General features: G+C 36.9%; 1 protein-coding gene across 1 annotated transcript in view; it reads right to left on the bottom strand.

The window, feature by feature from the left end:
- Positions 1-17,463, bottom strand: part of LOC102829298 (alpha-2-macroglobulin-like) — a 90,187-nt gene that overhangs the window by 11,157 nt on the left and 61,567 nt on the right. Inside the window, exons 15-26 of the mRNA XM_006875485.1 lie at positions 16,542-16,691; positions 15,148-15,315; positions 12,698-12,803; positions 8,657-8,804; positions 5,093-5,321; positions 4,149-4,275; positions 3,542-3,663; positions 3,080-3,131; positions 2,670-2,753; positions 1,922-2,098; positions 1,428-1,515; positions 615-771 (exon numbers count right to left, since the gene is read on the bottom strand). Coding sequence (XP_006875547.1) covers positions 615-771; positions 1,428-1,515; positions 1,922-2,098; positions 2,670-2,753; positions 3,080-3,131; positions 3,542-3,663; positions 4,149-4,275; positions 5,093-5,321; positions 8,657-8,804; positions 12,698-12,803; positions 15,148-15,315; positions 16,542-16,691 — 1,608 coding nt within the window. The remainder of the gene's footprint in view (positions 1-614; positions 772-1,427; positions 1,516-1,921; positions 2,099-2,669; positions 2,754-3,079; positions 3,132-3,541; positions 3,664-4,148; positions 4,276-5,092; positions 5,322-8,656; positions 8,805-12,697; positions 12,804-15,147; positions 15,316-16,541; positions 16,692-17,463) is intronic.

Raw genomic sequence — 17,463 nt, 5'->3', positions numbered from 1 at the left:
GTACAGATTCCTCAGAAGTACAATTAATTGCTCAGTATACAGATTGAATAAATGCAGTGAAAGGATACCTACTTGATATACAACCTTTCCTGATTTTAAACCTGATAGTATCCCCTTGTTTTTATGTCTATTTTATTTTTGATGCTTCCAATTTTCTTAGATTCATACTTTATATATTCTGTGGTCTGATTACTAATGGATATTTGGAGCTGTTTCTTCTCATTTTAAGTTGTGCCACATCAACAAATGGAAGTCCTGAAAGCTTTACTCAATCCATGTCATTAAAGTCGACTCTATTTTGAAAATGTAGCTCTTTCCAACTTGGAAGATTCATTTTCCAGCAGTATATTAGACAATCTTTTGCTGCTGTTCATAAGGTTTTCATTGAACAACTAATTTTTAGAAACAGATCTCAGATCCTTGTTCTTTGTCAGTTTTAATCTGGAACTTCTGCTGAAACTTGTCCACCATGGATGATCCTGCTAGTATTGAAAATACCAGAGACATAGCTTCTAGGTTCAAAGCAACAGGCAAGCTGCCATAGTATGACAAACTGACATATCAGTGGCAGATCCCTAACTGTAGAACCAGAAATCAAATACAGAGGGTATCACCTTAATAGCATTGTTTAACAGTGATCCAGAGCGCTGGAAACAACCATTTTCCTTTTGCCTCTGTGTGAGCCAGCTGAGGGCACTCATCATGTGTGAGGTCTCCACAAAGATGTATGACTTAGCTTGTGCAAAGGACTTGAGCACAAATGCAGTGAGCCTGTCAAGCAAAGAAGAGTCAGAGACATGAGGACTCCTATCCTTGTTTACTTCACATTTTGCATTGCCTTCAGTTATTGATCTGTACAATTCAGTAAAAAATTAATGTGGTGATTAGTGAGGGGAACGATGCCCAAGAGCTGAATATTCTCTAGTCCTGCAAATATCTTAATCATTATGCTGATATTCAACTCTGCTGATTTCTAAATAGTTTATGCATTGCACTTTTCTTTTTCTTATGAAATTTTTATAAGCATCTCCAAGCCTCTCCACACTAACACTGTCATTTCTGGCATGGTTGTTACCAATTTTACTACATCTTACTACACACTGTTTCTTCCTGTCCTTTTTCCCCAACCCTCCCTTAATGTGCTGTATAAAATCTTTTTCCTTTGCCATTTCCCATAATAACATGTTCTAGCTTATATTTCCATTTTGGAGATCTTTATTTCATGAGCCATGCTGTCATGAACTTAATTTTCAGAGATGAAACTGCGAGATCATCCTGTTAGGATGATATGCTTGTTGGTTTTTATAAGCTAAATCTTTTCCATAAAAGAACTCCAAGTAAAAGAGAGTAGCCACATTTACAGAATACTGAAATATCATGATACCATATGGAAATATATAGATAATATTTAGAAAAAATGATCTTACCATGTATTTCCTGGAGACAAACCATCAAGATTTCCAAAGGTGCTGTATGAACCATCATTGTGCTTATAATTCAACTGTCTTTGGTATCCTGATAAGGAAATTTTCACACATGAAGTAGCAGAAACATTGGAGGATTCCTCAGTATTGTCTTCAATGCTGGTTGAGGAGCCATAGGGTATATATGTTGTTGTGAACCGTTGAGTCAATTATGACTCATAGTGACCCTATAGGAGAGAGGTGAACTGCCCCATAGGATTTCCTAGCCATATATCTTTACAGGAACATATTGCCAGGTTTTTTCCCCCTCAGAGTGGTTGGTTCAAACTATAATCTTTCAGGTTGCACCAAGCGTTTAACCATTGTGCCAACGGTGCTCTTCTATGGTTGTATAGTAGAATATATTATTGGATACTACAGCAACAATAGTTATCAAATATTAATCAAAGGAATGCTGTTTGAGTTTACTGATGAGTATGTTTGGGGTGATTTCTTACCACTGATGAGATGGCTGATGGCTTTGGACTTGATCTTCTCTGTTAGTTGTCGTGTTTCATTCAGATAGGACAGAACATAGATGTTAGGGACAAAAAGGATCATATTCTGCTCTCCACATCCATAGGGCATTTGGACAAGATTCTGAAGGTTTTGTATTGCAGAGCCTAGTATATCACCTAGTGATGAAAATATGTAAAAAAAACAAAAACAAAAAAAAAACAAAAGGAATTCAGAGATCGATTGTTTATACTGGGATAAGAAATAGATTGTTAGCTGAGAGGCCAAATCTCACATGGATGGAAGACTAGAAAGCACAAGGGTGAAGAAAGAAGAAAAAGAAAGGAAAGTGAAAGGCAGACAAATGAAGCAAATGATTCAAGGATTGGGAAAGTAAGGAAGAAACTGAGACAGATGCCACATCTTTTCTGATGAGTCACCTGTCTGGTAAAATGGAACTAGTTATTATTTTCAAATCTACTAGGAAGGATCAATACCTAATCAATCTCCTGAAAATGAGGGCACAGAGGTGATGCTCCTAATTTTTTTTTAAATCGATCAAGGCTTAGTAGGGCAGCACAACATTTACTGGGAGTCCTTTCTGAGTAATAAATAATTATCCTAGGCTTAGTGCTCTTTCTCTCATGTCAATACTTTGAGTGAGGGACTGTGCTAACCTTAAGCGGTAAGACAACACGAACTAGAATTATAAAGATGAACAGCAACTTCCTTTGACTTTAGGACACTTACCCAAAACTGTGTACGTAGCCCTAGTAGATCCTGCAACCACATTTGAAGGAACTTTTAGAGACAACTTTTCAGGAACTCCAGCACCTAATAAATAAATAAAAAATATCCACAAGGACGTTAAGATGTAAATTGAGTGGTCTCCAGTACATAGTTGTTTATAAAGCTATATGATTGGATGTGATCATCAAGGAATACTTAAGGAGAGAAAAAAGAGATTTGCAAATTGAGCATTGTCCTCAAGAGGATTCTAGGTGGTCCAGAGTTGATTTTTGATGATAATTTTTGTATGATTATATTAATGAATATTAGTAAAATACTGGTTTTCTGTATATGTTGGTGACCTGGAATTTCTTTTAAAAATAACTAGCAAGTGACTTAACACAAGATTTTTATATGTTTTTGACATTTACCTGATGCACATAGCACTGAGTTGAAAGTTTCCTCCTTTTCTATTCCTTCAGGCTTTGTATTGAAAAAAAAAAAAAGTAATATGAAAATGAGTGTTTAGGAGGAAAAGCAATTACATTAAAGTAGAGGAAAAACTGATAATAAAAAGAGTCAGCTGTAGATACATCCATATTTTTGGTAATGAAATGTTACTATCACATACTATTGTTGTTAGTTGCCTCCAGTTAATTCTAAATAATGATGACCCATGTGTGCAAAATAGAACTGTGCACCATAGGATTTTGGAAGCAGATCATTAGGACTATCTTCTGAGGTTTTTCTGGGTGGATTTAAACCATCAATATTTCTGCTAGTAGTCAAATATTTGACTGTTTGTGACACTCAGTATTCCCACAAAAATATGAGGTAATGCTATATTTTAAAATAAGACCCTGAGACTCAGAGAAAGTGTATTGCTCACTTACTTCAACTAACAAGGTCTTGACTACTGTATCCTTCTGTCCAAATGATGGAATTTTAGGTTCCTCTTTGTCACACAATTCCTGAGACTGTAGGGCTTCTGCCGATGCTGTGACATTCACCTTCCCTGTGAGATGGTCAAACAGTGATTTATAGCAAATGTTGTTATTGTTGTTAAGGGCTGTTGAGTCAGTTCCAACTTATAATTACCCTGTATAATGTTTCTGAAGAGTGGTTGGTGGTTTTGAGCTGCCAGCTTTGCAGTTAGTGTTTATCCTACAGGACCACACCAAGGCTCCATTTATATCAAATAGTCTCTGCTTTTAAAATTCCCCCAATATATAGAGTTGTTGTTAAGTGCTGTTGAGTTGGTTCCGACCCATAGTGACCCCTGTATAGGGTTTCCGGGGAGTGGCTGGTGAGATTGAACCACTGACCTTGTGGTTCTAACTGACTTTGCCCTCCAGCGCATCAACCCACAGTGTCATACCAGAACTCCAATGTATACAGTGGCTTTCTAATAATAAACTCATTCTTGAAGTAGGAGGAAAAATATGAATCTAGGTTTTCAGAATGTAAGAAGTGAAATGTGCCAGCCTCTTTATTACTCACCCAGTGACTTTGGGGTCACAACCCAGGACACAGTTTTCCTCCCATTTTCACAGATGCAATGAGATTCTGCATTCTTCTCTACTGGGATGGCAACGAAGGCAGAAGAGTTCTCCATCTGTACACTGACCTGTCCCCCAAAAGCATGCACACATTTGAAATCACAAGGCCAATCATAGGGAAAAATACTTAGGGAGACAATGATACTAGTCCATGTTCCTGTTGACATAGAGTTGGTTCTGACTCACAGTGGCAACCCCATATGTCATAGGATAGAACTGCTGCATACGATTTTCTTGTGATCTTTACAGAGCAGTTAACCAGCTGTTCGTTGTGTGGCACCCCTGGGTGGGTTGGAGATGCCAACATTTAGGTTAGTAGCTAATTGCAAGCTGCTTGTATCCCCTGTGAGGAGTCATGAGGCTTTAAGAAATTGTGCAAATAAGGTAAATCATATCAAACACTTTGTAGTTTAGGTGTTTGCAATAAGGGAATTGAAAAGCTGACAAGCATTAGAATAAAGAACATTTAGGATTTAAGACTATGTCAACATAGGAAAGAGATTTCCTTTTGTTGATGTGAAAAAGTAAAATAATCAAGTGGAAATAATGTCTGACTTTAGGAATTCACAGATACAGAAGGCTGAATAAATATAACATTACCACCTTGAACCTGTCAAGTAGCTTCAATCTTAATACTATTTCAGACAAATATTGTGGTTGTTAGTTGTTATTAAGTGTTGCTGAGTCAGTTCTGAATCATAGTGACACTATATATAATAGAATGAAATACTAGCTGACCATTCTATATTTTAGCCTAGTATGCCAATCCATCTCAATACATTATATTCAGTTATGATACATCTTGGAGACCAGAGACCTAGATAATGAATGGTGATTGTGTTCCTTCCTTCTACTTCCACTTTTCTTCTAGAGAAGCACACTTACCCGAATGCAGTAGGACAAATAGTTGAGCACCGTGGCCTTGAGTGTGAAGGCTTCTCCTTGTACCACAGAGTAGGGAAGGGTAAGTTCTAGGAAGAAGGGCTGGAAGACTTGAAGAGAGATGATAGGGGAGAGGCCAAGGCCTGTTGTACTAGACAAGCAGAATGCACTGGTCTTCCATTCTGTGATGGTGTCTGGAACTTTCACTGCTATATCACTTCCACCTGATAAACTAAGGAAGGGAAAAAGAGAAGTGTGAATGACTCCTTTATTTATTTATTTTTTTTTTATAGCAAGAACCATAACTCACCCTTGAGTATAATTTGCATAAATAGTTTACTACTATAAAAGGAATCCTGGTTGCACAATTCTTAGCTTCCAACTGAAAAGTTGGTTCTTCAAACCCAACAGTTTCTCTACAGGAGAAAGGTGTGTCAGTCTGTTTCTAGAAATATGCACAGCCTTGGAAATCCTATGAGGCAGTTATACTCTGTCTTATATACTTGCTGGGTCAGAATCAACTTGATGGCAACAGATTTGGTTTTTAGTATGGTAAATGTTAAGCATGACTTTGACCTAAGATTTGGCATCCTAGTGAGGTATCTTGACTGCTGTTTCCATGAGTGTTGATTGTGGATCTCAGTAAAATGGAATCCTTGACCACTTCAATCTTTTCTCTATTTATCATTATGTTTATTGGTCCAGTTGTGATCTTCATCAGTACGTGTATCAAGTCATCTTCAGGTTATGCAAGCAATGTTGTGTCATCTGCATATTGCACATTGTTAGTGTACCTTCCTCCAATCATGATGCTGTGTTCTTCTTTATATAGTCTAGCTTCTTGGATTGTTTGCTCAGCATACAGATTAAGTATGTATTGTGAAAGATTATAACCTTGATATACACCTTTCTTGATTTTAAAGCATGTAGTATTCTCTTGTTCTGTTTGAATGATTGCCTCTTGGTTTATGTACAGGTTCCTCATGAACATATATGTTCTGGAATTCTTTGAAGTTTTATCAATAGTTTGTTATGATCCACATAGCCAAATACCTCTGCATAGACAATAAAGCACAGGTAAGCAGCTTTCTGGCATTCTCTGCTTTCAGTCAAGATCTATCAGACATCAACAATGATATCCCTATTTCATGTACTGGCTTGAATTACTGGCAGTTCCTTTTCTATGTACTGCTGCAGCTGTTTCTGACTTACCTTTAGTAAAATTTTACTTGCAAGTGATATTAATGATATTGTTCAATAATTTCCACATTCTGTTTTTATGACCTTTCTATGGAATGGGCACAAATACATTTCTCTTCTAGTTGTCTGTCTTCCAAATTTCTTGGCTTAGATGAGTGAACACCTTCAGGATTGCATCTGTTTGTTGAAACATTTCAACTAGTACTTTGCCATTTTCTGGAGTCTTCTTTTTCACTAATGCCTTCACCTTGGACTTCTTCCTTTAATACCATTGATTCATGATCATATGCTACCTCCTGAAATGACTGACTACTGACCTGTTATTTTTGGTACAGTGTCTGTGTATTCTTTATATCTTCTTCTGATGCTTCCTTCATCATTAATTATTTTTCCCATTGTTTTGTTTTGTGCCGTTGAGTTGATTTAGACTCATAGTGACCCTGTGTAGGGTTTCTGAGGAGTGGCTGATGGGTTTGAACCGCCAACCTTGTGATTCGCAGTCCAGTGCTGATCGTACAGCACCACACCAGGGGTCCTTCAATATTGCCAACTTGAGGCTTGAATTTTTTTTTCTTCAGTTCTTTCAGTTTGAGGAATGCTGAATGTTTTTCTGACTCTTTGCACATTTTATTATAATATTTTACTTTATTTTCTTGGGCTACCTTTTGAAATCTTCTGTTTAGTTCTTTTACTTAATCAGTTCTTTCTTTCAGTTTATCTTCTCTACATTCTGAAGCAAATTTAAGGTCTTTTTTGCCATCCTTTTTGGCATTTTCTTTCTTTCTTGCATTTTAAAGGACTTGTTGCTTTTTCACATACAATATTGTTTGTGTCACCTCACGACTCATCTTGTCTTTGGTCATTTGTGTTCAGTGTATCAAATTTATTTAGGTGGGATATATTCAAGGTGATATTTTGGCTCTCATGGACTTGTTTTAATTTTCATCATCTACAACTTGCCCATGAAAGCAGCAGTGAAGATACAACATAGTGCATTGGCTAAAACTGGTGCAGAAGACCTCTTCAAAGTGTTAGAGGGCAAAGATGTCACTTTGATAACTAAGGTGTGCCTGATCTATGTCACTGTATTTTCAGTTGCCTCATATGCATATGAAAGCTAGACGATGAATAAGGAAAAGCAATGACTAATAAATGCATTGTAGTTATGACATTGGCAAAGAATCACGGACTGCTAGAAGAACAAACTTAACTATTTGGAAGAAGTACAGGTGGACTTCATCTCATGTACTTTGGATGTGTTATCCAGAGGATCCAGTACTTGGAGAAGGATATCATGCTTGGTAAAATACAGGGTCAGTTAAAAAATAAGGGAGACGTTTTATAGCAAGGAGGGGAGTGATTAATTTTTCAATCTAGGAGCGGAGGTGCCTAGGACCAATAAGGGAGAAGAGCAGAGAGTGGGATCCTACCCAGAGAAGCAGTGATGCCTGAAATGGAGCCAGAGATGATGATGTGGAGCGATGGAGCAGCTGGAGACTTTAGATCCAGAGAGGGAGAGTGACTGTGTGCTGAAGACCTGCGGGGCACGGGGGAAGGATTGCATGGAGGGGATTGTAACCATGGCAATGAGAGGATGTATGATAGAATGAATGTAAGACCAAAGTTCTCCCATGTAAACTATCACATAATTCACAATAAAACATTAAAAAAAAAAAATAAGGGATACTTTTAAGGAAAGTTCTGGTGGACTGCTGGTGCTATGTTGTAAGATCGGCACTGGACAGGGAACCACAAGGTCAGCAGTTAAAACCTACCAGCTTCTCCTCCAAAACCCTATATAGAGTCTCTATGAGTTGGAACTGACTTGATAGCACTTAACAACAACTGAAAGAGATGGATGGACACAATGGCTAAAACAGTGGGCTGAGACACAGCAAAGATTGTGAGGATGGCACAGGACCAGGCAATATTTCATTCTGTTGTGCATACGGTTGCTATGAGTCAGAACCAATTAGATAGCACCTAACAAAAAATGAGGTCTCTAACAGTCTTATGTGGCGCTGTGGGTTAATGCATTGGACTGTAAAGCTGGTCTGAATTGAAAGGTCAGTGGTTCAAGCTCACCAGCCACTTCTTGGAAATCCTATGTGTTGGAACCAATTCGAAAGCATTTAACAACAACAACAACAACAACAAGCATGCATAACTTCCTACTTTATATTATGTTAGGTCTCAGGAATCAAGGTTACATTATTTAGCTATGAACTAGATGAATTGTTTCTTGGAAAAGAACCTAAATATTTCTTGGAAAAGAGCAGAGCAGAACTGAAGGGATTTGGAAGTATTGGGGAGGATATGAAAAATTTGTGCAAAATCTTCTCTTAAACCAAATTCAAGTCAACTTACTCGAGTACCACCAAATCCCAGATCCAGGTCTCAGGGAAATGTTTCCGAATTATCTCTTTTACTTGGAAAGTCGGTATATTGTCTGTTGGATAAGCGAATCTTCCAACAGGATAAGGTCCCAGAACTCCTGGTAGGGCTATCGGAGTTCCTGTGAGGAAACAAGATATAGTACTCAGTGTTAGCCTCATTTTATCAGTAATTTTTAAAAGTTGCCCTATTTATAAAGAAGGATAAAATCATTTGCTCAGAGAATGATTATTCTTCGAACTGTTTAACTTGCTAACTTTGTTCACTTTTGTATTCATTCTGTCAGAAGGCTAACACCATTGCTTCTTCAAATGGAGTCTAGAGGTATGATTTCTTTTTTAAACCAGTGAATTAGTTATGTGGTGGTGGTTATGTGCCATGGTTATAGAGATATAAAAAATAAACAATAGGAGACCCTAAAGTATGTGTTACAGACTGTGGGGATTCAAAAAAGAAAAGAATGATTTTCAGTGTGTCCAAAAACCACTTTTACACATACCAAAAACCAAAAACTAAAGACAAATAAAACCCAATGCTGTTTGAGTCTGATCCAATTCAGGGTAACTTCATGTGTTTCAGAATAGAAGTACTCCATAGGGTTTTCTTGGTTATAATCTTTACCAAAGCAAATTTTCCAAGCTTAGTGCATTCAAACCACCAATCTTTAGATTAGTAATTGAGTGCCAATTGTTTGCATCCCTTGGAACTTACAGCTATCATGGTGGAATTTAAGATGATTATTAAAGGATGAGCACTGGAAGAGAATGGGAAACATATTCCAGGGAATGGGATATGCAAGTAGAGATACAGAGGTAGGGAAGGATGACTCAAAGGTACAATGAAAAGCTTACCTCTCTGGAGTAGAATGCTTAAATGGAGTGTGTGTTTGATATAGTAAAGTAAGTGTTGAGTGCCATTTTACATAAAGAAACACTGGGTTAATTAGGGCAAATAAATTGTATCTGTTGTAGCAGAGGTTAGCTTGATTTTATTCCAGAAATCAGAAGATATAAATTCCAGATTTGTGCCTCAGTTATAAAATAGAGTTAGATATGTCTTTTAAAAGCCCTAGCTATAATAATTCTTTGAACTCTAGAGGCAATAACTGTACATAAGAAATTGTTGTTGTTGTTAAGTGCCATTGAGTTGATTCCCATAGCAACCCTGTATAGGGTTTCCAAGGAGCAGCTGGTGAGCTTGAACCACTGACTTTGCAGTTCAAATGGCTTTGAAGTCTGGTGCATTAACCCACAGTGCCACATAGTGATGATGAAATTAACATTTAATGGTGATTAGTGTTTCACAGTATGCAGGATGAAATGAAGTGGAAAGTCAAGAAGGCAAATTGAGAGGTTTCATAGTAAACTGGTTATGCAATAATAAGGGTCAGGATTAAGGTGGTGTAACTGAAAACATAGAGGAAACAATAGAACTCACCTTCATGGCTCAATTTTCAGCCAAGCAATAGGTAGATATATAGGGAAGACAACAAAATAGTGAGGTGTGCACACAATAGAATAGTCACCCATTCAAGATCAAAAGGGCAGCGTTTACATGAGGACACACTTAGAAGGAATGGGAAAGAAGAAGAAAGTGGGATAAGGATGTTACATTGAGGGGATTGTAATCATTGAGATGATACAAAGTGTATGATTTGTCAAATGCAAAAACTGATGATATGCTCTGTAAACCTTCAATTCACAATAAAACGTTAATAAAAGAGGACAGATGGATGAATAATTAATATAGAGTATTATAGAACATGGACTCCTGGTGTAGCGCTTTAGGATAAGCACTGGGCCACTAACTGAAATGTTGGGGAATTCAAACCCACTAGCTGCTCCTTGGAAACCCTATACAGTTGGAACTGACTGGATGGCACTTAACACCAATAATAATATTAAAGAATAAAAGGAGTATAGTGGATTACGAGTTGAACTGTCAACTGTAAGATCAGCAGTTTGAATCTACCAGCTGCTTCACGAGAGAAAGACGAGGCTTTCTGCTCCTGTAAAAATGTACTGCCTTGGAAATGTCAGACAGGGTTGCTAAAAGTCAGAACTGACTTGACAACATACAGTCACCATCACCAACATTACTGAATATTAAGGATAAAAATAAAATGATGGTGTTCTGAATTTTCAAGTCTTTTAGATCACTGTACTGACTTTTTTTTTCTCTTTAGAATAGTGGGAAAAAAAGTACATTTGTTATTCAGAGTGATGTGACAATAAAGAAATAGTGCTTTTCAGGCTTTCTCTCTCTCTCTCTCTCTTTTTTTTAACAAAATACATGCTTTCACATAAACTCATTCTTAGTTTTTTCTTTCTTTCTTTTTTCCATTTTATTCTCAAAACAATATCTTGGTGAATTTGGTGTAATTTTGACTTTAGACATGAAGAAACTGAGCCTCCAAAAGTTTAAGTGATTCCATGAATATTTACAGTTGCATAAATTATAGCAGATAGAAATATTATAAGAACTCTTCCCTCTAGTCTTAGCCTAATGTTTTTTTTTTTTTTTTTTCACTATACCAGTTTGTCTTTCTATTGAAAAAAAAAAAAATCCTGTTCACATCTGTACTTTCAACAAGAAATTTACTCATTGCTTTTCCAGGCAAATAATTTTGACTATGTCAAGATATATGCTTATTCATGTTTTTAAAAGTGCTTTATCCTACTATCCTCAGTTTTTACTAAAAAGTAAAATTAATAGATATTTTAGTAGGTAGAGATAAAAACTAATAATAGTAGAAAATAATACTAAAAGCTAGAATCTTTACCCTCTTTTTTTTTTTTTTATTAGAAAGTAAAATGAATAGCTATTTCAGTAGGCAGAGATAAAAATGATCTGGGCCTAATAGCAGTAGAAAAGAATGCTAAAAGTTAGAATCTTTCTGAACTTTTCCCCATTTCCAGGTGTACTTGAAATACACAAGGAGATTAGTAGTATGTCTTTATAAAGTGGAATAATTTGTTTTAGCCAATACTTCAGATGTGACAGAGACTCTTCATAATCAGAAATATCTATCTGATCTTTCACATTTTCAGGTTTCCTTGTTATTTGAGAATTTCGGGTCAGTGGGATATAGGCAGATATGCTCCAAGCCACTTCCATTCCTGGCCTTAAAAATCAAGTGCAACTCTCCTCCTTCTTCCCCAAGATGCTCATCTTGTAAGTACCATTAGAGATGGTGGAGTCAAAAGATGGAAGCAGATAAGGAGGTCTGGTGTGTGCAGTAAATGATTATATGTGTGGCCACTGAGCTATGGGGGTTTGTGTGTTACTGCAGTCTTATACTGGCTAAAGAGAATTAAGATAGGCTAAGAATGAAGATATTATGAAGGCTTAATGCAGTGGACTGCAAAGTCGGTTTGAATCGTGAGGTTGGCGGTTCAAGCTCACCAGTCTCTCTTTGAAAACCCTAGACAGGGTTGCTGTGGGTCAGAACTGACTTGACGGCATTTAACAACAACAACAAGACTATCTTCATGGGGGCAGTAGTGGTTCAGTGGTGGAATTCTTGTCTCTTCCATGGGAGAGATTCAGGTTCTAGTAGCAGCCAATGCACCAAATATGCAGACACCACCCAGCTGTCAGTGGAGACTTAGCTGTTGCTATGATGGTTTCAGCAGAGCCTCCAGGTGAAGTAGGAGCAGGAAAAAGATTTAATGATCCACTTCTGAAAATCAACCTGTGAAAACTTTATGGATCATAATGGTCACCATGACTTAAAGGCTGTCTTTAAAGCAACCAGCAACATTTTGACACACTAGTGCAATGAATTCATAGGGGATTGAGAAGATGTGAAGTAAAAAGACTACTGAATACTAGGACAAAAGGAGATGATTTTGAGGTCAGAGAGAGAGAATAATAATGAAATGGTATTTGAAAATGATTATGAATAGGCTTCTGTCCCAATACTTAGGAAAGTATCTTTTAATCTCATTCTAACCCAAGAAAATATCCCATTTTCTTCTTTTATTCCAGAAGACAAGTAGATCACACCCTTACCTTGCCCATAGCCCACAGGACCCATTGCATATGAGTAAGGCAGTGCCATCGGACAGAAACGAGGCTTACGGACTTTCGAGTTGGTAAAAATACTTAATCCTGCAGACTGGAAAATTATTAATGGTTAAGGCATATTGATACTCTAATTTTGAGACAAATTTGTATTACATTTTCACTATTGTCAGACTTTTAGCTCATAGGATCATCATGACTATTCCATACAGTAGTAAGATGAGTAGTTTTATAAATGTGGAAATACAGGCACAGAAAATCAAAGGCAGTTTGTGTATGTTAGAATTTGGATAAGAATTGACTTTCTGATTCCAATATCAGAATTTTTTCTGCAATATTCTGATGCCACTTTAATGGCATTTTACATCCAGAAAACTGTTTCATCCTAGAGTCTTTCTTCCTTTCTTCTTACTCCTTAAATAAAAATGTGTATCTATATCTATTCATATTAATATCTATACATATAGCTCCATTGCCTTTATTGTAGAAAGTAGTTTTTATTTTACTTTTTTAACTGTAGGGTTGCGTATTGTTTTTATGCAACATTTTACATACTTTTGCATATTTTCTTCACAATGTTAGTAAAGTTTGCTTTAAGTTTTATTGGCAGAGAAGTATATTTCTGAATAATGGGTTGTTAAGTGCTAATGAGTCGATTTTATTGTGACCCTGTATAGGACTTTTAGGGCTATGAACCTTTGTGTGGAGTCCTGGTGTGGTACTGTGGATTAATGCGCTGAACTGCAAAGTCAGATTCATCCGTAAGGTTGGCAGATCAAGCTCACCAGCTGCTCCTCAGAAACTCTATACAAGTTTGCAATGGGTTGGAACCGACTTAACAACATTTAACACAACGACAAAACCTTTGTGTGTGGTGCTGAGGGTTGATGAGCTGGACCTCAAGGTCATTTTGAGCCACAAGGTCATCAATTTAAGCTCACTAGTCACTCCTCGGAAACCCTATACAGGGTCTCTATGAGTCAGAACAGATTCGACGGAACTTAACAATGACAACAAACTGTTGTTTCTGTATGAGCAGAAACCCTCATCTTTCTCATGGGAAGCAACTGGTGGGATTGAACCACCGACCTTGTGCTTATCCTACAAAGTCATTGTGCTCCCCTTTTCCTGAATACTTGTGCTCAAATCATCCCTTTCACCCTCTGTCTTTTCCTCTTCTCTTCCTAATAGTTCATTTAAACCATCTTTTTTTTTTTTTTAATACAAAATGCACACATAGGCACCCACACTAGTCTGATTCCTAAAACTTCCATGTTCTCAAAATTTTCTTTTTTCAGTGGTATTCACAGATAAATACTACTTGTTTTCTGATCTCAGAGTATATAAGGAACCTTGGACTCTGGGTCATGGTTGTCATTGGTGGTCATGGTATGGGATAGGAAGGAAAAAGAAAGCAAAAGCTCAAATATTAAATAATAAACCAAAAGGATTTTCTTTTCACCCCCATCATCCTCCATATTAATTAATCACTCTGGAGATGTAAGAGAGAGTTAAGCTACTCTCAGCTAAGCTTCCAACCTGTATTAGAAGAATGAAATATGTTTTAGTCAAAGTTTTGGGTCCTTTTAGGTAGTTATAAAATTAATCTCATGATTGTGTCTTTTGTATAACCTGCTCTTTCATAATCTGGCCTAGTTATCGTTAATCTTGAAAATTGTTGTTGTTTTTAAGTGCCATCGGATTGATTCTGAACCATAGTGACCCTGTATAGGGTTTCCAAGGAGAGCTTGACACCAACCTTGTGGTTCAAACCAACTTTGCAGTCTAGTGCATTAACCCACAGTGCCATACTAGGACTGCATTCTAACACATGTTTTGTTAAGCTTTTTTTAAAATAGCTATTTCATTATGTAATTTGCTGAATTTTTACTGAACCCAAGGTGAGGGCTAAAACATTATACTTTGTATACTGTCCTTTAGTCATTCAACAACTATTTATTGTGCAAGAGACCAATATAATGGCTGCCAAGATGTGGCACTATAGGATAAGCACCGGATGGCTAACCACAAGGTTATCGGTTCAAATCCATCAGCCATTTTGGAAACCCTATACAGAGTAGTTATGAGTTGCTATCAACCAAATAGCACTTAACAACAAGGTGTTTACCCTTTTAAAGATATCAGACAAATGGAATATGGAACCTAGTCTTTCATTTGTTTTTATCACACATTAAGATGTCTTTGAGTTACTTGGAATATGCTAATGGTAACTATCTTTGGGGCAACTTGACTAAAGATTTTAGCAATAAAAGTAACCACTTAGTATTTATGGTACAAGAAAAATTTTATGTTTGAATATCTGTATATGTACAAAGTTCTCATACTTCTGAGGTGCCATCATTTTTTGGTTAAAAACAGGAGGGGAACAGATGCTAGAACTTAGAAACTTTGGTTATGTTTATAGGGAAAAGAACTACCTGGAAGATATTGTAGATATCATCATCACCACCCACAAAATGCCTTAGTGCGTAAATGTTTCCATTCTTAATTATGTCTTCTGCAGGGATGCACTCCTCATCATCTTCATTCATAACCCCTCCATATAAAATATTTGGGGCATCATTTGTTTGTAGCATATTATAGACCTGTAAAAACAAAAGAGGGAATCCCTGGGTGGCTTAAATGGTTAAGCACTGGATGACTAACTGAAAAATTGGTAGTTCAAAACCACCTTGAGGTACCTCAAAAGACATGATCTTCTAAAATATCACAACCTTGAGATCCTATGGATCAGTTTTACTCTGCACACATAGGGGCTCCAGGATCAGAATCAACTTGGTGGCAAGTAACAACAATAAAGTAAGAAAACAAAAGCAAAACTACTTCTTGCTATTTCATTTTTAAGTTACTACATTTAATACATTTAACATATTAATTTAATATATTTAATTTAATTCAATACAGAATTGAACAGATCATGGTATTTATTAAACATCTTCAGGCTTACATTATATATATAAAACAAAATAGTGTAAGTCATAGAGTGATAGTAAAGGTCCTAATCCCCTTGTGGACTCTTGGTGTGGCATTGAAACCACAAGGTAGGCAGTTCAAACTCACCAGCTCGCTCCTCTGAAAACCTATACAGGGTCACTATGAGTTGGAATCAACTCAATGGCACTTAACAACAATGATCCCCTTGTGCAAAAAGAAAGTAAACTTGCCAGCCGCTCCTCTGAAATCCTATGCATGGAATCCTATGAGTTAGAACCAATGCAATAGCACTTAACAACAACAACAAAAAGCGTCTGAATTTCAGGGAAAGCTAAAAATCTGACATTTCACATACCTTGAAATGTGGCGAGGTAGGAAGTGACCCTGAAAGACATTTGATTCAACTTCTACCTTTAGATATATTTTTGGTGTGCACTTTCTATAGTTATTTAATCTGTTCCAATTGTAATTTCTTTATTCATAAAATTAGGGTAATAATGCTCACCTCAAAGAATTGTAATAAGTTTATTCATTCACAAAAATGTACCAAGTACCTGCTATACATCAGGTACAATGATAGGCATGGGAAATGTAGTCCTGAACAAGATTGCTCCCGTATTAAGCATAATTATAGCAGAGAATGACATAAAATATGTAAAGAACCTTGTGCAATGGCTGTTGTCAGGGTGAATTGAATTCACTCATAAATAATTTTTTAGATTATGCCTGACAGCTTGAAGTGCTTATCCTCCAAGAACCGAAAGGTTGGCTGTTTGAACCCATTAGCTTGCCCTTTGCAGTTATAACCTACAATTTCCAAAAAAATGGTCTTATCATGTGAATATTTTTGGGTGTCTGAGACTGAAATGGGACTCACTGATTGAGGTGAGAGCTCAGCTTCAGGTTTCATTAACAGCACACTCTGGTCCACGGCACGGAGTGCACAGAGGGAAAGAGGTGTGGCTGTGACCTTCAGGTGGGTGTCTGAAGCTGGCATGCTCTGGGCTGAGGAGAAGCTCAAATTTACCTGCAAAGAAGATAGGATTATAGCAGCAACTTTTGTAATGATCACAATCTCAAAACTCTTTTTCTACCCTGGGATTGGGCTAGTTCTTTCTATACTTCTTTTCTTTTAATCCATCTAAAAGTAAGGATAATTAATTATTTCTGGAATAATTGGAAAATGTAATTACAGTTAATTCAGGCTTTCTACATGCATCCTCTTACATATATAGATTTAAAAAAAAAATCACTGAAAATCTTATGAATAGCAGAGGAACACTGTCAGACATGGGTCCAGAAAATGAACCCCTCAGGTTGGAAGGCACTCAAAATGCGACTGGGGAAGAGTTGCTTCCTCAAAGTGGAGTTGACAGTGATGATGAGAATGGGGTAAAGCCTGTGGGAGTACAGCCCATGGGGCATTCATTTGCTGGTAGGGCACAACTCAAAATGAGGAGAAACAGCTGTAAACATCCATCACTAATCAGAACATGAAATGTATGAAGTATGAATCCAGGAAATTTAAAAGTTGTCAAAAATGAAATGGAATGCATAAACATCAATATCTTAGGCATTAGTGAGCTGAAATGGACAGGTATTAGCCATTTAGAATTTGACAAACACATGCTTTACTATGTCAGGAATGACATATTGAAGAGGAATGGTGTTGCATTGATTGCCAAAGAGAACATATCAAGATCAGTCATGAGGTACAATGATGTCTGTGATAGGATGATATCCATGTGCCTACAGGGAGGACCAGTTAATACCACTATTATTCAAATTTATGCAACAAC

Source organism: Chrysochloris asiatica, unplaced genomic scaffold (genome assembly GCF_000296735.1).
Source record: "Chrysochloris asiatica unplaced genomic scaffold, ChrAsi1.0 scaffold00328, whole genome shotgun sequence".
Lineage (NCBI taxonomy): Eukaryota > Metazoa > Chordata > Mammalia > Afrosoricida > Chrysochloridae > Chrysochloris > Chrysochloris asiatica.
Note: the sequence above shows the minus strand (reverse complement) of the source record. Positions and strands in the feature narration are given on the sequence as shown.